We start from the raw sequence: 23,220 nt of genomic DNA on the forward strand, positions 1-23,220 counted from the left end.
ATACATTGTGGACTACCAGACCGACAGAAAGTTTTTGCGTCAGGACTCGGGGAAAAAAATGGTTCTCCATCAGTGGGGTATCTGTACAGGCGATGTCAGGTATCCTGATCGTGTTTGTGGAACTAAAATTCACAGATTTTCAAAATCTGAAACGGAAAGCCTTGCTTGGATCAAAGCTTGTGCACGACCGCATTTGCAGCTCAACCGTCGTAGGATCAATAAGAACAAAGTGTCTGCTGGCGTAAGTATTATTGCTTTGCTTTCTTTGTGTTTAGTGAATGAAAAAAATAGTCAATAATAAACACATCCATTATAAAAACCTTTTAGCCAAGTACAGCATAATGGCAGTACCGATACAACTTCTGCATCCTGAAGCCTCTCTGTTACAGCCTTACGTTAGCTGAACAGATCAATATGCAATGTGTACCGTATCTGACATACATTAAAGATTTTATTTAACCTAAAAAGGCTTTTTACTGTAATCATGTTAGCCACACTAGCTTTTACTAAACTGTAATCATGTTAGCCACACTAGCACCAAGTACCGTGTATAAGTCCTAGGCACATTCGAACCCTCAAAACCATGAATGCCCGACTTACCCAGCCTTGCAAGAACAATAGCCATCAGTGATCTTGTCCACAGCTATATTTATGCTGAGGGTCTGAGGATCTGCTGTTTTCCTCATCGACTGGTAGCATTTAGCTGCAACTCACACAATGTTAGAGGCATTGCGTGGCTAAAACAACTTGATATTGTCCAAAAAAGATGACATGAACTTGTTGGTTCCCTTGTCCATTGCCGTGGCTGATATTTTGTGAAAATTCGGCAGAAATGCTAAACTAATCGACTCAGAAATACTCTGCAGTCAGTTGAAACGAAAAATCCCATTGAAGCTAAGCTCTGCCAGGAGGTTAATGTGAGACATGAAGTCACGTGGTACTTTTGAGGGGCGTTTCTGGGCGGAGCTTGGTAAGGTCCATTGTACTGCTCCTGAATGTCGCATCACTACATTGCAGACTTTTGTTGTTTCATATGTGTGACAAGTCAGTCAACACCTCCGCACAATAATTCAGAGCAGTGAGTGACAACTTTTTTTCATCACAATGTTTATATGTCTCTATACAGCTAGCTTTGCTAACATCACGTCAACGGAGCATACCTTTATTTGAGCTACTTTTCTAAGTGACGAAAAAAGTTAGACATAGTCCCCACCGCCTGTGAAAGCGAAGCGCTGCTGAGTTAGCTGTGGCCATCGGATTTCTGATGATTTATGCAGCGTTATTCTATTACTGACTAGTAGACAGAACTTCTGCCGCTGAGAGAAAACCGCTGCGCATGTCTTGGAGCGCCGCGTGCGAGTGAAAGGTGGGGGAGGAGGGGAGGAACATAAACACGTAATTGGCAAGTCACGTATTGGTTGGATTTTTATCGGTGCGTTTTGCATCCACTGAAAACAAAGATGTTAACAAATTAACTGGATAGTATGCTGTACGTTTAGTGATATTTTCACAGTTGCGGTCTCGACCGGTCTTGAAATAAAATACCGAGTTCTCAGCGCCCGAGACAAGACCGAGACCAAATGCGGTCGAGTCCGAGACCATCAAAAAAATGGTCTCGAGACCGGTCTCGAGACCAAGACCGATCTCGAGTGCTACAACACTGCCAAACACCACTTCTATTTTGCCTTTTCTCGCTCTGTGTCGGCTTTACGCGGACCCATTGCCATGGCAACCGACAGACAACAGCTCAACGAGCAGATAGAGCAGAGATTACCGATCAGGGGAATCAACACCAAAAAACAAACATTTCCCACACAAAAAAGKAGCAAAAACACCAAAACAGAACATTCAGTCTGTTACATTATGCCGTCAGGCTTGATGTCTATATTGTCTTAATAAGTTTTCGCCTGAGCACAGCGGTGGTTGATTAGCTGATTTAATAGATTGGCTATATCTGATAACAAATGATGGCGCTATGAATATTTTTGTGACAGATTTCTGCTCGTCCTGCATTGGGATAAAATGGTTTTCTGGACATAACTCAATGAATCACATAGTGACTAATAGACGCTGTCCAATCCAGTAATACATATCAATCAGCAGGAGTATGAAAGATATAAAAATAATTAACTATACTATATTAAGAAATTCTATTTAATCCTCAGTGCTACATGAATGCAAGTTAAAACATTTTGCAACAAGTAAATCAAGTAAATTAAGTCCAATGTTAGGTCTGTGTAAGCTAAACGTGAGAATGAGACGTTCTATACACACACATACTGGCATATGCTGCCACCCCTGGAAAAATCCCTGCCACCTTCTTGCCACCCCATAAATATTTTTCTAGATCCGCCCCTGGATGTGCTGTAAAATCATAAAGATATGTCTGGTGGAGATAATGCTATCCTTGTTAACCAAAACCACCATCACTACAGGTTACTGCCATCTGCTTGCAAAAACATGGAGATAAAATGTAACACAAAAAGGTACAGATGTCCAATTGTCCCTGTTTGGGTCAACCTCAGTTTAATTTGATTTGATAAGCCTGAATAGAGACTGATGATTGTTGCGGTTATTATTGTAATACTTTCATTTTGTTTGTACTTTTAACTGCAACTGTTCTTTGCTGGCTGCAAAACAAATTATCCATTGGGGAAAATAAAGTTTATCTTTGCTTCTTTTTTTTTTTTTCTTTTAGATTCCTCTGTTGCTCACAGACACAATGTGACGTCCCCCTCCACTTTACATGGAGGGGTTCGTCTTTTTGTTCATTGTTCTTTGTCCCAAGGCACACCGGAAGTAGCTCCATCCATGATCCGCTCTATAGGCCGTGCTTCGGCATAAAGAGGGAGAGGGAATAAAGAGCGGAGTTATTGTGCAAGTCTGTCTCCCTATTTTTTGTTACGGCTCAACAAGCCGGGTCGTAACACACAACAATTCGGTTACACCTTCATAGATTCCTCAATGGAGATGCACATACTCTGTCCTGCAAGTAACAAAATATAAATGTGCGTATCCGTACAGCAGAGGGCAGTACTGAGTCAGTGAAATTTCGGCATGCACCAACCAGAAATACTGCCATGAATGTACGTGTCGATTGTGCTGGGAACTTTGAACCCCAATCTGTATTGACAGGAGGGAGAAATATGTATCAAAACTGTTGGTCATGTTTTAGGTCTGATTTATTATGGTGGGGTCAATGAAGTCAAACTGGCTTGGTGGTACTGAAACATTTTATAGAATAAAAATAACAGTTTACCTCAGTTTCTGAACAAATTGAAGCATGAAGGGTTTTTGTATTTATGCAGGACAGGAAAAAATCTACAACTACACAACTAATATTGCATTTTTCTCCATGACTTACATAGAACTGAATACATGATTTACCCCATAATTACCTGCATAAGTATCACATATCAGAAAACCTTTCTTATGACAAAGAGTGTGTGAGTGAACACACTGTGGAGGAATAACCTCTGTTTACACTAGGAGAATAGTGATCTATTAATTAGGCCCTAAAGTTCTGGACTGGAGCCATGGTCATATGTTTTTCTGGAACAAAAGATCCGGACCTCCCAAGATGAGTTAGATTGGTTGAATGGAGTGTGACTATATATCAGAGGAATTTAGTACAAAATCCCAGGGAAAACAGCATCCAGTAAATATAGAAAGTACAAGTCACTGTTAAAATGCCAGATTTCCACAGTCTGAACCTGAAACACACAATTAATATTTTTTTGAGAAACAAAACATTGTAAAAGAGCACATAAACCTTTGATTCAATTTCACTTCTAAGATTTACTGGGTTGTTTTCCAAGTACCTTGGAATGCAAATGGTAACCATAGCTGTGTTTCCATTGGAACCAAATCTTTGTCTATTTTCTGCTAATGTCGAAAAAGCACAATTTAACAACAGCAGTATTTACAGTAAATAAGAAATGACATTCAAATCACACCACAATAAGTCTGTTCACATAAGTTTGCATTAGCACTATCAATTCAACACACTGGAATGACACATAACTTTTTATGAACTGTGATGCTGTGAGAGCTCTGGTACAGCCAGCTGCACAATGTACAAAAAAACTCCAAAAACAAACCATCATCCTCCTACTACTTCCTGTTTTCTTCTTTGTGGTTCTGGACAGTAGTAACATCTGGCTGTTGATCACGTAATGGCCAAGCAACCAAACATGGTGGTATCCGGATAGAAGCAGAGAACAGCCAATAGAAATATTGAGAGAGAACATGAGAAAGTGAAGAAATGCCGAGGCCTCTCAGGGAGAGTCTGGCAGGGGAAGGTAGCAGTAGTGGCCATGGCTACTGCAGTGAGGCTCATACTGGAGATCAGTTTGACAGATATGTCCGTCAAACTGATATACAGTATCAGTGAGGCGAGGAAGTCCTGGATGAGGATGAAGAGTTTGCACTTCATCCTCATCTAAATGACTTCCTTACACCACTTGAGGAAGTCGTTTAGTTTATTTTCCTTCTCCACACTCCCTCCCTCATTCCTTGTCGATGTCCATGCTGTGACCTGTGATGGTTGTCATCCCATCCCAGACCACCGTCATGTTTCCTTTCAGCTTCTGCTCCACCTTTCCCCCATAGGCATCTTTAGCCTCCCTCATACAATGTTCCACTTCCCTGTGCACTAATTTAATCTCCACCTTGTTTTTGCTCCTGAAGGCCATCTTTTTCCTATTAAGGATGATCCCCTGAGCCACCCACAGTTTGTTTTGACCAACCCCTCAGTCGAGGGGTTGGTCAGCCTCTCCATGTCCTCGTCTTGTGAATTCAGCAGCACATCCCAGTCTGTCATTTCATAAGTATTTTAGGGCATCTTCATATTCAGGAGTCCATCTCCTGATGAACCGTCTGCTGACCAGCTGGCTACTAACAGGGGGAAGGAGGGGAACTGCGGCTTCAATTAGACCAGGTTATGATCAGTGGAGGGACGCTACATGTCTCCCTCTTGTTGGCGTAAAATAAGTCAGTTGTCTTTTTTGCTGCTGAATCCAAAACCTAATAAGATGCTGTCAGAGTGGAGTCCATAGTAACCAGAATAGATAATGACCGCTTCCACAAAGAGTTAACATGGGTTACACCAAAGGCTGATTTTTGAGTTTGCATTTCTTGAAAGCTTTTGTATCTCTTTCAGTTCTAATCGCAGTGAACGCCTCCGGCTTGACAGTAGCATCTGGAATGAAGTCAGCTAGCCACTTCCCAGAAAAAAAACCATACTGAACCCACAGTAAATCTGATGTTCGATCAGTGCAGACTGATCACGGATCTTTTTTGGCGGTGAATTCACATCCCCCATAGTTACAGAGGGAATTAATGGCTTAACTCAAATCGCCTGTAGCTGTCCATTAGTTTAGCCGTTGAACTGGCCTTGGTCCCTGTGTCTACTTCTCAGCTCAACAGTTGTACTGTCACACAATAAGTCATTAAAAAAACATGTCGCAGATTTGTCTGTCTTCTTTGAGGTTTTGTTTAGTAAACCTATTTTGATATGACCAAAATAAAAACACCTCATCCTAGCAAAAAAAAAATTATTGCAAAATGGGTGCCCCCCCACACCCCACACCCCTATTTGCTGTGTTTCCATGAAGCAAATGTATTTTCTAAATGTCAAATTACACAATTATATGGTCAATGGCAACACCACTATAGTATGTGGGACAAAAAAAATGTAAAAGATTAAAAAAGACATGGCACTGCAGGACAACTTGAACAACGTCTGCCTCTACAGCGCCATCTATCCCTTCACAACTTGTTACTTTTCAGTTTATGAAACCTGAAAAGAAGCAATTCTGTTCCTACAGCCATATGCAACATTTATTTTGGATATAGTTGTCAGTAATAACTGCAACTATTCCTGTCGAAAACTTGATATGTTCAGTTTTGTCAAAAGCAATAATAATTATTGCGATTCCAATAATCCTTTGCAATGCTTTCACAGCTCAAGCCTCATTAAATAAAAATATAAATACTTGCACAAATATTTACTTCCTTTAAGTAGACTGACCTAATTCAACAGAGGCCCAGCCAATAGGTGCCAGGAGTCTGACAATGAGTTGAGCCTGGAGAACAAACCACTGTAATGTCTTTATAACACATCATTCATCATTGCATATTTCACCCAATGTGTCAATTTATTTTCTAAATGAAAGCTGTTCTGCACTTTAACTCAAACTGAAAAGTTTTGAATACACGATAAAAGATTTGTCTGTAAAAGCATCCCAAGCTTTTTAAGAAAACACAATGAATTTTACAAAGTTTTTATTTTTGGGTTTTATGACAGTTCTGGCCCAAATGTCTGTCTGCCTCTTTACATGCCAGTTAAATATTGAGGACGGTTCATTCGTAAATGTTAAGCATATGTGAGATTTCACATCCATGCTCGGCTCTCATCGCTGCTGCGGTTTTCACTCGGCTTTTTCATTTCCTCTAACAGGCTTGTTTTGTCTTCACCGTACAAACTGAACAACATTTATTTCTGTTGAGAGTTGTTTTAGTCCTTGTGCTGATATTTAAAATTCTTGTATGGAATCAAAATGGTATAATTGTGTTCCAAGCTCTGTATTCCTGTTAGCTCCACACAAAACTCATATTGAGGCCGTTAACCTATGAAACTTGTCTAACAGGTTGTTCACACACACTAACACACAGCAGCTGTGTTGAGCTAATAGTACATTTCCAACTTTTTTTATGAACCGTGTGATGCTGAGAGCTCTGGTGGAGCCAGCTGCACATTGCCTGAAAAAACTAAAACAAACCATCTTTCTCTTTCCACTTCCTGTCGTCTTCTTTGTCGTTTTCACCAGTAGTAACATCTGGCTATTGGCGTGTGACATGTGATGCAAAAAAAAGTGTTTTCACCTCATCTTAACGCAAAAGGTTTTGATCAAAAAACGTGTTTTCGAAATCGGAATGTTTCCATAAAGCAAATTTATTTTCGTAATTTCAGTTCGTGTCTTTATGGTTAAAGGAAGCGCAGCTACTGTCAGTTATTTCCAAAGCAAAATATTTACATACACGTCACTTCACATCTGCGTCCTTCCAAAATTAGATTTAAATTAAAAAACGTTTCAAAGTTTTTAGCAGATTGTGTCCTTCAGAGCAATTTAGGTATGCCATCTTCATCTTAGCTATCTAGATAATAATAATACCCCAGCTAAACTTTGAGCTAAACATTGTTCCAGAAATGTTAACTTCCATTACTTTCTACACATAGAGAAAAAAAAATCTTCAAAGATACAATGATCTCATGGATCACTTAACTAGTTTAATGCCATTAGGGAAATGGACACAAAATTAATTTGTGAACAAAATCTGACCGTGGATGTTTTTGAATTCAAAGTAAACAGAAATTCACCGGATGCAACAGAATTTTGTTTTGCTCATAAATATCATCTGCAGCCATCCTCATTTCATGTTTTTTTGCTGAAACCAAAAAAAAAATCAAGCCTTGTTGTCAGTTGTAGCAGAAGTGAGCAAGTGAACCTTGTGGGTCTCCCTGCTGAGTATGTGCCGCAGTTCATTCAAGCAGAAGTGGAATGCCACGTCTGTAATTACTGAACAACAGGGAGCAAAAAGTCGGAGGAAGGAGTGGGGAGATTGGGCGAACAGCAGAAAGGCTGAAAGTTTGGAAAACAGGCGACAAACCACTGAGTCAAAACCCACAGTCATTTATGTCTCTGTTTACTTCATTCTAGGAGACAGACATGAGTATACTGTAAATAAGATAATACACAACATAAAAGAGGTAAATATTAGATAAAGGTATGCCACAGGAAATAAATGCAGGCATTTGCTTAAACTTGTGTTCCTTAGTACACAGGACAGCAGGTAGAGCAGAACATCCTGTAGGTAGAGGTGCACTGATCAGCCGTGGAAGGAAATCTGCCAATTTTTGAGCTAAGATTAGGGATTTGAGCATCAAAGGCTGATACATTTTCTGATACTTTCCCTATTCATTAAATCTATAATTACTAAGACGTCTCACAATTTTTTATTGATAAACACTGCATGTACTGTAATGGTATTTATGAGTTTGCTAAACATGAAATAAAGATTAAATAACATCGGTGCGACAATATGGAGAAACAAGAATTCATCTTTTTATGTTTACAAATCAAAATATGTTTTTGAAGTAATCTCTAAACAGTTAAAATATTATATTGTGTTTTGACTTGTACTCATAGTTAGGGCTCAGTCTTTTCCTACCTTGAATATTATTCTAAATAAAAAGTAAAGCACTCTTGTGCTTCTCAAACAGTAAAATCTGCATTTATAATAATGACGTTTCTGATACGGGCGCACATGGGCAACTGCCCAGGGTGGTGTCTTGTGGGGGGGCAGCGTGAGCTAAATTACACCCTGACCCCAGCCCTGTGTTGCTTAACAATCCTTTTAGTGGAGCGCCAACAGAATTCAGCTAAAAGCTAACACAGTGTTTTTTCTGTCCATCTCTCATTATTTCTTTTATTATTATTATAATAATTATTATTACTATTATTATTATTATTGACAGCCCAAAAATCTGCAACACAAACAGTTTGAAAGTGGAGAAGGTTTTCAAACTGGAAGAGCGTCGTCAATCAGACTGACAAACCTGTAAGCAAATCCTGAAAACATAAAGGGTCAAACTAGGAACCGCTCCGCTCCTTACTTCAATATAAGACTTTAAAACATAGGAAATGATGTCGCGCTTTAAGCACTTACCTTCACATCCGGGCTCATAATAATCACTTAGACTTACTTCCACAGGCAAAGTCAAGTGATAACACCAACAAATTTGTACTTTGTGACACTTAACTTTGACAAGAAAAGGTTAAGGTATTTTAACATTGCGTGGTTTTGTGTCATGATATCTTGAGTGACCCTTACTGGGACATACCTAACTGAAAATCCACTAAATTACTATACTTGTCAATGAATTCTCTCTTTTATGTGTCACAGGGAAGAGAACAAAGACTTATAGTCAGTTAAAATCAACCCCAAGGACACAAACGAATAGTTTTATGAGTCGGTATCAGCCAGGAAAGGCTTGATCAATGCATCTCTACATTTAGGGGCCAAAACACTGAGGACACTGTCATCCGTTCATACATCCATTTTCTGACATGGTCAGCAACAACTTATGCAGATGAAAACTTAAAGACAGACACAGTAAAGGGAAATGATTCATCCGTGATCCAGGCGGTTTGGCAACAAAGCAAAAATTCTTCATCAAAACAATGACATAAGACAGTACATATTTGCTAATATTATTTTTGTTCATAAGTGATACTGCAGAGTAGTTACATATTCATTCTTGGAAATCCAACATAAAAAAGGTATACAGAACTACTGGCAAAAGACATCCACAACTCAGACAGGAAAGGGTTCATATCATCAAATACATAACCAATTACATTTGCACAAACTTGTTATAAGGAAATGTAGTAAAATATTACATATGTAGTAAATAAAAAAACAGTATGGAGTAGGTGATATTCACACCCAGGCATTTTAACATGTTATAGAAAACATACCCTGAATGACTGTGTCTCTCCCAAAGTCAACAACAAAGACAAGGTTCTGATCTCTCTGCCCCCTAACATGTCAAAAATTTGCAAACCTCCCCAAGCACTTTCTATAACCCCAAAAATTATTCTGCTGCAAATTGTTTTGAGTTCAGTTCATAAATTTGTTTCTTGTCTGGTTTCAATTCCTCATTTGGGAGGGTTTTGCCTGTTGACAGAATCTAAGCCATGGCAAGGCCAGAAGACTCTCCCCAACTACAAGTACTGCTCCCTTTTCTCTGGTGGGGTACTTTTAACATTTGGTCTGCAATTCAGAGGGGAAAAAAGACATGTTTCAGTGAAAATACAGTCACAGTGAACAAATTAAACCAGAAAGACACATTTGTAACACCTAGAGATCACTGTAGTTGACACCGCAGATCAGCGCAATGTCATGTTTCAGTTCATTCTTAACTTTCAGCCAACGACAGGAAACAAAGGGAGGTATGGAAGGTATAGACAGGGATGATATCTTGCTTCTCAAAGAAAAGTATCCTTTAAGAATCTCTATTTACAATGAAGACTCAAAAGCTGGTGAAATGAAAGAAGACCTAGCCTACGTCTTTCCATTAAAACTGGCAAGGTGAAAGAAAATGGGAATCCTGATCAAAAGGTCCAAATTTGGGGCCAATAATGTGACAGGAACGATAGAAGGGAATTCAGTGGTTGGACAGTCAGATAGTCCTCGATAAAAAGGCGGGGCTGATCAGTCAGGGAAACTAGTTTCACTCAACAACTCTGCCCTGAATTAGAGGAGAGAAGAAGACAATCACAGAAGAACAGGGTAAGACAGGAAGGGAAAGAAGGAACACAACAATACTTCTGAGATTCCCTGTGTTACAAAGTCAAAATCTCTGTGCTGTGTTAGTACAAAGTGATGAAGATGGGCGGTTTACTATGTGGGCGCTGGCTAAAAATGTGAGGGATAAAATGAAGTTTCACAGAAATTAGTCTCCATGGACTGTTTATTAAAAATAAAACAAAATCAATTAATTGGACGAAATAAATAATTGTATTTTATTCCAGTACTCAGACTGTATAATAAGGTTAAGGTGTCTCCAGATAGGGTGCCACAGTAATGACAGCTTAGCAAAAGTCTGGATTTAGAGGAACAATTTATGTCTGCGCAAAGGGAACTAGAAATTGCCTACAAGCATACCTAGAAATGTTTAACCTTTCTGAAGTAGAGCTCTATGAAAAGTTATGAGTAAGTCTGTTTTCTGAAGTTGATAACTCAGTAGCTTGGATAAGGAGAAACGCTAAATCAGTTAATATTAACGTTCTAAAGTATCACAAGAAATGGTTGCTAATTTTGACTAAAATACTGATTTCTGACGCAAAATCATATTGGCTGAGGTTGCTAACAAAATCAGTTCACCTGATTGGGCGATCATTAATCTTTCCAGATAAGTTCAAAATAACTAAGACCTAAAAAAAAAACACAGTTTTTAATGCTTCACATGTAACAGTTTGCTGCAAATTCGAAAACCTTCCTCTTCTCTTGGTGATTAAGGCCTCATTGGCCTTCATCAGCTAATGAGGCAGATTAAGGCAACAAACAGCACAACTAACGAAATCACGGAGCAACAACTTAATTGTTCAGCTGAGGAAACAGCAGCCAACTCAACATCTTCAACTCCCTGCAAAATGGCATTTCTCAAATCTGAACCCTCTTTAACGGTTAATAAAGTGTTTGTACTTTACATTACTGTAAGCATTGTATTGGCTGGACTTTTTCAATAAGTTGTTGAGTTAAATCTTCTCCAAGTAGGATTCTTGCTAACTTCCCTGCAAAAACCTAAGTAAAGAAAGTTGTCAATTTAAAGCAAAGTATTGTTCATATGATGTTGTATCTGTATTTATTACTTCCTAAAATGCCTAGTAATGAAAACATTAAACCTCTGTAGATGCTAGACCGCTAGCTTAAACCACATTAGCTTAGACCTATGCTAACGCTGACCTAGCTGGCAGATATTATGTAAAAGTACAGGAATGACATCAATGTTGCCACCTAAAGCTGAATTAATATTAACGTTTCAACTAAAAATAAGAAAAGGAGAAGATTTTGTTTAAACCCTAAATCTTTTACCATTCTATGACTGATAGCTTTTCATAACTGTGGTTCAGTAAAAACTACTGGAAGCCCTTCTTTTACATTACTTGACATTCTTTCTTATTTAAAAGGAGAAAAGGAATTTCCTATAGCTCTACAGGTTCTCCAGTCGGAAAATAACAGGACACTCCAGAATCAAGTGTTTTTGAGGAAAAGAGGATGCAGGAAAAAGGAGCAGGCCAACTGTGACCTTTTCTTGGAAAAGTTAATGGCTTTATTATCTGGAACAGTGGCGGACCAGCCCTTTCATATACACAAATGAGGGCAAAGTGATGTGGGAGCACCAAGAGGAAACTCAAGAGCCAATTTAATGTAACTGCACAGTTCAGCTGTAAAATGTTTGAATCTGGGTTTAGCTGCAGGTAATGCTTCTGTTTTGTCTGTTTTTAGGTCGTATTTCTTAAAATCTGTTGCTACAAATGATATGTTAATATATTTTCTTTCTGCGATTAAAGTATACAGGTGCTTTTTTTTTTAGCTTACTATTAGCTTATGGGTTTTTTCTTCAGATACAGTGCAATTGCATTACAAAGTAGCTTATTGCTCATTATTTGTGTCTGCAACATAGCTTAGAAAGAATTATTAAACGAGGCAGTGTTTAAAGCAGGACCTTCAGTGTTAGTAAATGGACCATAATGAAAACTTTCCCTCTTTCTCTTCATGCAGAAACCAATAGTAATCAGCCACACACATGCTCATTAGAGATAAAGCAATAGGCTAATGGAACAATTCACTTCCGCTGTTGCAGTTCAGATTGTGTCTCTTGATTTAAGTCAGGTGAAAACCAAGCTGGTTTTTTTTTTAATGAGAAAGGCACTGGAGCATTCTGGACACTCCAGTACATTCATTAATACTTTATTTACCAATGTAAAAGCATGGACTGAAAATGATTGTTTGGTTTTTGTTTTTTTATTACAGTTTCTCTGATTTCTGATGTCACACAACCTCACTGCACCAAGTGGAATCGGACACGTTATTGAGGATTAAGAACACCAACGTAGCTCCAACCAGGAAGCACAGGACATGCAGGTAGAGACTCTTTGAGTTTTGCTGTGTGGGAACTTTTACATCCGAACCCAAATTCCAATACTGAAATAAAATGAATAAGACATGAGCTGTCACATACATTTTATGTGGATTTTTTTTTTTCACCATGAGGTGACGTTGTGTACATTCTTAGGAATTCACTTTGTGGTAACCTTACATGCCTAAACAAAATAGCTTTGCTCTTGGCTTTCGAAAGCAAAAAATGGAGACCAAGAACAAAGTTCAAGAATCAAAACAATCCTTAAGTGATCAGAATTATCACTGACACCGTAGTTCCACACAAAGAAGGTTTTTTTGTGTTTTTATTTTCTGCACAACACTGTATAGTGACTTTGCAGCAGATGAGCTCCTTCCACTCACTGCATTAGCTTAAGACCGTGTAACATTGAGCTGGACAAATACTCCTTTAGAGTCTTAAAAATATGTGATGCTGGTAAATCATGTGATTGTGTCTAAGTCTAGTGTGTAAGTGCGGTCTGATAGCGCAAAGGATAGTCTTTCTGTTTTGTTTCATTTTTCATTATTTGAGAGAAAGAAACAAATAAAAACTAGGTTGGTGCCCAGCGTGTCCTCTGCTCTCTGTTTGGGGAACTGCTGGAGGTGTTGGGGTTGGGTTTTTTTTTTTTACACGTACTCCCTGGCTGTGGAAGGCTGTGATTGACGATAATACTGTTGCCCTCGCATGTCGTCTTTAGAGCAGGAGCAGCACAGCAAGGAACCGCCCAGAACGGTCAGGCTGGCAGCGGCCCAGCCCACGAACAGTGCCGAGCCGAACTCGTACCTGCGTAGGAAAAAGAGTGGAAAGAGACAGGAAAGCATTTATAGTCAGTCAAAAGAGTTTAGATCAAAGTTTCACAAAATTGTTTACCTGTTTTCAATTTAATAACTTGAATAAATCGATCCACCTCAGAGTTGTGCTCTAAAATTAGAATTGTGCTAACATCTCATGTTGCAACATTTTTCGTCATAAGAAATCCTGTCCCATGACGCGTTAACTAATTGCTGTTAGCATGTGATTTCAGGTTAAGTAAGGGTGAGCAAATATTGTAAACCCTGGTTGAGGTCAGTGGTTTGAAACCTCGGGTCTACAGTCAAAACTAGAAGTTTACATACACCTAATAAAAAGACACCAAACTTTTCTTGTTTCAGGTCAGTAAGAATTACCAGAATTACATAGATATTTGTCAAGTGCCATAATAATGGGAGAAAGAATATGAGATGTATTTATTAATAAAAAGCAGAATGTTAAAACCTCCACCCTATGAGAACCTTGTTTAAGTAGTTAGGTTTTTATCAGAATCATTGTTATTCACCAAGTCTGCACAGACAAACAATCTGACTTTTGTTTGGCTTTGCTCTCAATAAAGACATTTAAAAAATACATATATAAAGAACACTCAAAATGAAAAAAAATATATACAATCATTTTACAAAAAAGGAAAACATGGTTGAATTAGTGGAAAAATATTAGGTACTGATCTGGGCACTTTGTTGCAGGTTCATCAGAGATGGAGGAAATAGTCTCTGTGGCAGCAGGTTTTTGCAAAGCGCTCTGTTGTGCCTACCTGAAGGTAAATATTGAAAACGTTTGTGTTGAAACAGATGGGTGGCATCTGCAGAGATGTTAGCTGACCTTTTCCTGACCCTAGACCTATACACGTTCTGGATGGGTTTTAGGTCAGCCTTGATGATGCTCTCTGCAGACCTAGCTGGCCTGTTTTGTTGTTTTGTTGATGAGCCAAACCACACAGGTGGGCCTGATGCATCACCAGCTTCCTGATGCATCACCAGCATCAGGAAGCTGGTGATGCACTGAGAGGTGGAGGCTGGTACTATGAACATGTTGAATACCAAACTGAGGTCCACAAGCAAGATCCTTACCTATGTCCTTTGGTAGTTGAGACACTGCAGGGTGAAGTTTAGTTGACTGTTTCAACCGTTGACCTGTTTGCAGGTCAACAGTTGACCTGCAAACAGATTGCAAAGGGCCCAACAGGGTGCTCGAGAAGTTTCAAAACTTGTCGCTAAAAGAATTTCAAGACCATAGACACCAGGGTAAACACTGTGGTCTTTTAACCCATTGATTGTGCGTTTCTTGGGGACAGGGATGATTGTGGAACATTTGAAAGTCTAGGGAACCTTGCTCAACTCAAGAGACCTGCTGAAGATCTGGGCCAGTTGGTCAGCGCAGGTTCTCAGGCAAGAGAGGGATTGCATATCATCAAGATTTGTTGAAGGATCCTATTGACATCTTCCTCAGAGATCTCAAGTCCAGGCAGGGCGAGGACAGGAGAGTGGTTGATGCATACAGAGTTTTTGTGTCAGAGTGTCCGGTCTGTAATCTCTAGTGGAGTCTCTGTCACCAGCAGGGTTTGTTCCAAGCACACACAGGCAGATGGCAACAAAAGCATTGGTGGCTAGCATTGTGCTGCGCTTTTACAGAATACAGAATTTTACAGTCACACCACTGTTCTATCAATATTGATACTAAAGAGAGGTTGGCGATAGAGGGACAACCTGGCAGTTGAAAATGTATTTACCTTCCTAGCAGGTCTGAGCTGCAGAATCAGGATGTAATGCCATGGATGGTACATTTTGTTATACAACAAACAGCAACTTTACAAGAGTATGAGATATAACCCGAGCAAGTACATACCTGGCATTGAGCGGTGTATTTGGGTTAAAGAATTGGTAGGACACTTGAGTGGCGTACCAGGACACAGACACGAGCGTGCAGAGACCTGCGAAGGAAAAAGGCAAGAGATTTGTCTCTCTGCTTTAATTAGGGGTGCTACAACTAAACACAAATGGAACGCAGTGGATCTGTGTTTAGGTCATCTTCCCCTCAGGGATGAGTTTAATTTATGTCTGAGGTCAGAAGCTAAAATGACCACTTCCTGTTTACAGCAGGGGCCTTAACTGCCTAACAGAATCCTACATTCAGGCTAGAAAAATGTGAGATCTCTTGTGAAACACACACTTTACCGAAGCTACACCGTGTGTTCCTTTCTGGAATTAACCCCACCTGCGAGCAGGAAGAGAGCTCCTCCAGTGACAGCAATACGGGTCTTGGTGGATGGGTTGTTATCTCCCACCTTGGTGCACTTCATCCCTACGACGCTGACGATGATGCCGATAAAACCAAGGAGCACTGATATCACCATGAGAGCCCGGCATGTCTGAATGTGGACTAGATAAAAGAGAGAGAAAAAATGAGCAGGAAACGTAGGGCGTAGCATCGTGTAGCACAGAGTAGCATGGAGAAGCAGTGGGTCGGTGTTACAGATACTTGGAGAAGACGCAGAAGGATAAAGAGAAGGAAAGAAAGTAGTGGACAGTTTTCAAAACAAATAATTTCTCAGTTCTTCAGTTGGAAAAACACCCAGAAAAACTCTGGACATTAAAGTGATAATTTCGAAGGAATTACAACACAGATGCCGCAAAGGACTGATGGGAGACCGCATGCATTTATGACGGCTCATTAGTCCACCACTGTCCCACTTTTCACAGCATCGTTATCTCCAGCTATTTATTTGTCGGAGCTGTGAGACTGTAGACGTCCAAATCGTCATTCCAGTGTGGCTTTGCTTTTTCAAAATTTTAATCTATTGCCCACACTGACCTCAACACACATAACTTGTGGGAGGAACAAAATTACATAGAACCGTACACATACACACGCACACATACACACACACACTCTTACGTACAGAGCGCACAATGTCTGTATATATGCAGCTGCTGTAGGTGGGACAGACACAGATGAAGCTCTTTCTCTGGCACGGAGCAGCTGTAGGAGGTCCTGTTCTCCATGTTTCACACAGAGAAATTAGTGTGGCTCGGTAACAAAGCTAGATTGTTTTCATTCAGGCCTCCATTGATGCTGTTTACGGACATACTGTGTGCCAACCGTGGTCACTGAAATGAAAAAGTTACTCTAACAGTCTTTGAACACAGCGTCACAAGAGAAGAAAAGAAAATGGAAATTCAAACACACCCCATGTAGAAGTGAGGGACGTGTTTCAGCACCGGCCTGACACACCATTCGTTATTTGACAGAAAAACACACAGATCCATTCACGGTGCTGCAGAGGCTGAACTGGGACGATTTACAACGGCAGCAACAGGATGAACTAACTTTGATGTCTGATTTATTGCTCCAGAGCTGCTTTTAAAGATCTTGAACAGAAAAGAGTCTTGATTTTTTATTTTATTTTTTATCTACTCTGTGTTTTAATCTTTGATTTTAAGTTAAAGGCTCATTGCCTTTGCGCTGCCCAGGCACAGGCTGTGACAGGGCGAGGCGGTGGCAGCAGGCTCATGGTTAGCCTCCTCTGTCTAAACTAAGACTGGTACTGCCAGCCACACTTCCAATGTACCCACTGGTATGTGTGAGCGCGTGTGTGCGCTTAAGTGTGTGTGTGTGTGCAGGCAGTGAAATCTCATTGTGAGGTCACTCATCGCTAATTGGAATATCCAGCAGTGGACAGTAACGGAGTATATTTACTTGAGTACTGTACTTAAGTGCATTTTTTGAGTATCTTCACTTGAGGATTAATTTTGTGGGGAATTTATGATTTTCACTCCTCTACATTTCAAAGACAAATGTTGTATTTTTGAAAAAAAATCCTTTCCTGTATCTTATTTTGGAGGGGCAGGTGAAAGAAGTTTTTCTTTTTTTTTTTTTTTTGGAAATAGCTGTCATCTTTTATTGCATGTTTATGCGGACATTTTTCACAGGTGGTGTAGACATTTTGTAGTAGAGTGGTTTTCAGCAAGTTACAAGGTTCTGTAAAAGCGTTCAGAAAACAATACAGCAATGTATTGATATTAGAAAATATAATTTATACTTTCGAATACTTAAGTATTTTCAAAAATAAGTACTTCAGTACTTTAACTTGAGTAAACTTTTGACCAAGCAACCTTTACCTCTAGCTCAGTGAGATGTGACCACGAATATCAATGCTTTTACTCAAGTACTAGAGTCGAGTACTTTGTCCACTACAATATCATATCAGATATCTGACCCAGTAAACACTTCTGGCTATTTTCCATTAAAAAAAATTCTTCTTAGACTCATGATGCTTATATTATTGCGGCAGCATTAATTTGAACTTTGCCGTTTTTCCTTTGGCTAGCAGTATTTTGCTTTCAAATGGTCCAGAGGTTTCTGCCTGGTTCTACAGGCTCCATAAGAAGCCATCAACTGAAATAACAAAACACACTAATACTTCTCTAGCCTCTCTTACACAAAGCATCTCTACAGAGAAAGCATGAGCCACCAAAGGAGGCAGTCACAGGGCTGTAGTGGTCTGCTAATGTAGGGGCTAGCTAGATTTCAAATTCAGAAATACTTTATTGATCCCAAACAGAAAATAAATGAATCCAGCTTGATGTGATGTTGCCGTGACAGGCGGTCTGTGTGACACAGCTGGTCGGTGCAGATGTGGGACCACCACTGTAAAAGTGCGCGGCACACACCATTCCCGGCCATTAACACACACTCAATGGGTTTCGGTGAAGTGCAGCGAGACGGAACGGATCATTGGACCCGGGCCAAGGTTCCTTCAGAAGTTATAACTTTTGAAAATGGAATCAAACTGAGAAGGCTTCGTATTCCACCGACACGCTCATTCCTGCCCACAGCGTATGCACAGCTTCACTCCGGTCCTGCCTTGGCTACGCGTTGCCAGGTTAGAAGCGAGTTTGTCTTTGTGGCTTTGTGACAAAGTGCTTGTGAAAGAGCTTCCTGTTTAGGACAGCACTGTGGATTGAATTATTTATTTTATTTATTGTGACTATTCATTGTCAAAATTTAACCTGATTAGCATGATTGTCACTTATGTGTTTGTTGATTAAGACAAAAAAGGAACAATTTGAAAACATTTTTCAAAGAGGAAGACAGCTAGTCTTTTCAATGCCTCCAAGTAACAACAAACTGATTTGAGTAGATTTAAAAACAAGGTATCTTGGTGATTGCATGTAAGTTGCAACAAGCTGTCCTTTCAGGACTATTAGCTTCCACAACCCATCGTGACTAACGGCTAATCGTACCTTCAGCTTTCAGCTTCACCTTTAGCAAGAAGTTCAGCAAACCAAGCGTTACTCTCCATTATGTTTGCTTGACAGTTCAAGCAGACAAAGCACAGTCTGGTGAACAATTATGCCCACTGTCACATGCTGCTCCTGCTGCAAGTGCATCCAGAACAGCAGAGGTCTCATGGTGCTCTCACTGCCAGATCAAAACAAAGTTTCAATCATACCTGCTGCGTCTTCCCCAAAGCTCCTGAGCTCCTGCCTACGGCAGTGAAGGGAGGAACATGCGCTTCAGTATAGAGTAACACATAAACGACGGCTTGGAAAGTTTAATTTGATGTTTGTCTTTGGTCACTGGGTGTGTAAGCGAACAACGGGGAACAATGCACGTGTGTGGGGAAGACAAAACACATTCTGGGAATATCTTTAGTGTTGGCCTCAACACTGCCCCTTTCTTCTCGTAATAGCGGCTATTCATCCACAAGGACAATACGCTGCTCTTATTGCTGCAGCGGTTCAAAGGAGATAGACGATCAGTTTGGGTGCCCTGGTGTTGAAGATACTACTGATGCACAAAGTCATCGAAGTGTTTGCACTTTCAAGAGAGTGCCATAAAGTTAAGTTCTATGAAAAACAAGATGTTTTTTCTTACTGCACACCACTTCGACTCTCCCACTCCCCCAATTATTTCATTAGAAACTGTAGTGAATGATTTAAGTGGAGTAAAAGATGGATTGACTCGTACAATCCATAATTAAGAGTCTGTGTCCTCCTCAAAAGATCGGTGATGACAAGAGACTCATATTTGGAGCTAATTTATATCTGAACCCTACATTCCTTAGCCTTTCACCACTTTTCTCACATTACATGAACGCAGCTTCATTAAAAGATGCTGCATTTTTAAGTGAGATTTACAGCTTGGGAACTTCTGTGAGTCGAGATGACATCAATCACTCAGGGGGTGTGAGGATATGAATAGGCCAACTACAATAACTCTTATGATTTGTAGCTCAACAACATTTGTAAAAGAGTTTAGAGAAAAACGATGAGGCAGCTGATTAGCAGTCATTCAAAGCCGCATTAAATCTAACAAAGAAAACAGTGCAACAGAGAGTATCTGAAGAAACGTAGACATGCCACTTGTGGTGACGTTAGCAGAGTTTGGCTTTATTGAAGTCATCCAATAAAAAAATGACCACACAGTTGCTCTGAACCATACCCTGCTAGTTTTAGTACGTCATACTAACAATATAATCATAGAGTTGTACACAACAAACCCTTGAGGGTAAGAAAAAAAACATAACACAAAAATGACAGGAAGTAGAACGGTCAAAGGCATTAGTGCACACACTGCAATAACTTCAAGTATCTTTTTTGTATTTACTCAATCAAATTTAAACATCATACTCACTGTCCAGCGAGAGCATGGAGTCAAAGATCTTGCACTGCACCTGCCCCGTACTCTGGGACGCACAGCTCATCCAAAGCCCCTCGTACAGACCTACAGCTGTGATGATGGCATCCCCGGCATAAGACGACTGCTTCCACTGGGGCAGCGCGGTGGTGGAGATGATGCCGATCCAGCCGCCCAACGCCAGAAAGTACCCCAGCAACTGAAGACCCGAGTTGGCCATCCTCGCTCTGAAAATCTGTTTCTACTTGTTCTACTTCTCTTTCTCTCCACCTGACTTGGAGCGGCTTACTCTCGAGACTTCTCCTTTCTCTGTGGGCAGTCTTTGTGTTGTTGCTGCTTCTTGTTTGACTTTTCTCCTCACTTTCTTGTCCCTCTAAGCATCACCCCTTCTGTCTGCTTCAACTCACATTTGTGTGATTCTCCACTTTATCTCAGTGTTAACTCTTTCTTGGCTTGTACCCACAACTTGGATGCTTGTTTTGCCTGTCAGCCAGAATGATGAACAAAACTCTCCTCCTCGAGGTCTGTGCTATCCGCTTTCTTTGGGCACCTCTCCAGGGATGAGTCAAAAACAATTTGTGCTGGTCAAAGATTAGACTTGTTGAGGAAAATCGCTGGGCCGGCTCACTGTTTGCATGGCTTCCTTCTGTTCCTTCTCTTTCTTTCTGCCGTTTTGCGTGCTCTCTCCCCCCCCACTGAAGTCCTTTCAACTGGTGCAAGCTCAAGTGGCTAAGTGAGAGGGAGCAGAGGAAAGTGAAAAGCAAAAAAAAAAAAAAAAAAGAACTTGTGGAAACAACAGGCTGAACCTGAAGGGATGGGTAATAGAATTGACTTATGATTGGATTCTGGTGTGTTTTAGCAACGCCTATGGGAGGGAAGAGGGATGGACCAACTGGGAGGAGGGGGTGAAGAAGCAAAGACTGTTTAAAGAGAGACAAAGAGAAAGTAAAAAAAGAAAATGCTGGTCAGGCAGAAACCTACTACAGGTGCAAATGAGGTATTTATTTTTTTGTCTTATATTTTCAACCCAACTAGTGAGTTAACTTTCCCTAAGAAACTCTAGTCGATCCTGTTTGATTGGTTGTCGGATGAATTCATCCCTGAAGAGTTGGCTAACCCAGACTGGAGGTGCAGAGGGAGATGGGGGCGAAATGCAACAAATGCACGTAAATCAGCCCCAAAACAAAGCAGCTGCTGAAAAGGACATGTCACATTCAGACAGGCTCTCAGGAAATTATGTTCCACCAAAGCATGCCACCCCTCATCACCACGGAAACCCAGATGACTCAAGGGAGAAATTCACACAGGAGCAAACAAGAGTTCACCCAACTGTACACCCTTGCAAGCTGCGAACACAGTCAAACTCTCCTGCCTTTTGTGTGTGTGTGTGTTTGTGCATGTGCGTGAGCGTGTGTGTGTGTGGGAGGGGGAGTTGGTGCGACAGCAACCCGTTTTCCCACAGCTGCTCGGCCTGTCAGCTCTACTTGGACTCAGCTCATTAAATTAGCTTAAATTCACTCCAGACTAACACACTAATTCCATTCTGCCTATTAGACTGTCCACACGGCTGTTCTCAGAGACATGGCCGTTCCTCGCGTCTGCAAGAGACATGTCTCACCCCTACCAGTAACACTGTGTCACACACATGCAGCCTGTCTACACGACAAGGATGTCCGTGCGTAACTTCTCGCAGATTCTTGGCCTCGTCAGTGCGTGATGGATGCTCAGGTGGGTTACATGGATTTTCTTTCCACCTTCATGTGCAAAAAAAGGAAAGTGTTCTTTCTACTCATATATGTTTTCAGCCTTGAACTTGAACTCAACTTGCCACAACATTACACACACACCGGCACAAAACGGCTTTCTTTGTCCTGAGTAGATCTGGATAGTTTGCCTGTGTGTATGTGTAGCTGGGTTTCCTCTAGCTATGTAATCGAGCAAATTGGAATTACAGAATGAATTTGCTTAATAGAAATATGGCAATTTCCAAAAAACTCACTTTTACAATAAAACGTTTTTGCGCTAGGCTGAGGTTGTTTCTTGGCTGTATCAAAATTTGTGCATGTTGTAACTAGTCATTACTCCTGGTGGAAAAGACAGAGAAGACAACAGGAAGTGGTATTAGGATGATGATGCTGCATGTGTTTTTTACTGACTTATAGCGCTGTGAACAAGCTTATTCACGTGTGATTTTAACTGGGTTTCTTATTTAACGAAAAAACCGCAATTGTGAAATTGTGTTGTTCGACATCAGCAAAATATCGACAAAGTTTTGCGCACGTTTGTAAGGCTAACGCAGCTTTCTGTTAAATGACAGACTTGACATCTTTGGGTTGGTTGTGGTCGGGGCGAGGAGGCCAGCTGAGCCAGCAAGGAGAGATGAAAGAGGAGAAAAACAAGTGCTCAGTTCAGTGAGAGCCGGGTCGAGTGGCTGGTGCTCCAGAGGGGCTGTCAGGTCCTTACGACTTTGAATCAAAACAACTTGCTGACGTTGGTCTTAAAATGACAGCTCTGCTAAAAATGATCCACCCCAGGTTTTGCGCTAATTTGATAGTTTGAATAAAATTACCTGCCATTGTTTTTCTTTTGTGTTCAGATTCAGAAAAGACATTGGGCTGTAAATATCTGAACCATCAACTGGTTGAGGCTTACAACTAGTAAAGTATGAAATGTGAAACATTGAAATACCAAAAACACTGTTTGGAAGTCAAGCTTGGTAGAAGGCTATTCAGTGAAGATACTTTAAGGACTAGCAAACCTACATGAGTCTTCAATTTTTTTTTCACTACAGCCATATTTTCCTTTGTCTATGTTGATAATTTTACTTAATTATGACTAAGCCCTAAACTATTTTGCTTACAATGCAAATTCTGCAAGTACCATGATGGAGGTCTTAGCCACCTTCTGTCCACCAACCTTGGACTGAGTTGGTTTGGAGCATTGACAGCCCTTCTTAGCACAGCGTTACTTGACTCTACTCGGTTAAATCTCTTTTCCACTAGTAAAGGCTATGCGGAACCAGTCCCTTTTCAAAACCC

The 23,220-nt window shown here is 40.4% G+C and overlaps 1 protein-coding gene across 2 annotated transcripts; it reads right to left on the reverse strand.

Moving 5' to 3' along the window:
- Positions 1-7,690: 7,690 nt before the first annotated feature.
- Positions 7,691-20,951, reverse strand: cldn19 (claudin 19). Of its 2 annotated transcripts, none has more exons than XM_008410267.2 (5): positions 20,180-20,951; positions 15,758-15,922; positions 15,389-15,473; positions 13,367-13,513; positions 7,691-10,315 (listed from the first exon to the last, which is right to left on the reverse strand). In XM_008410267.2, the coding sequence occupies exons 1-5, from the start codon at positions 20,400-20,402 to the stop codon at positions 10,279-10,281; spliced, it is 657 nt and encodes a 218-aa protein (XP_008408489.1). In that variant the 5' UTR covers positions 20,403-20,951; the 3' UTR covers positions 7,691-10,278. The 2 variants fall into 2 exon arrangements, with proteins under 2 accessions (XP_008408489.1, XP_008408488.1); XM_008410266.2 differs by having other exon boundaries at positions 7,691-9,837; positions 20,180-20,948.
- Between the last annotated feature and the right edge of the window lie 2,269 nt (positions 20,952-23,220).

Source organism: Poecilia reticulata, linkage group LG5, assembly GCF_000633615.1.
Source record: "Poecilia reticulata strain Guanapo linkage group LG5, Guppy_female_1.0+MT, whole genome shotgun sequence".
Taxonomy (NCBI): domain Eukaryota; kingdom Metazoa; phylum Chordata; class Actinopteri; order Cyprinodontiformes; family Poeciliidae; genus Poecilia; species Poecilia reticulata.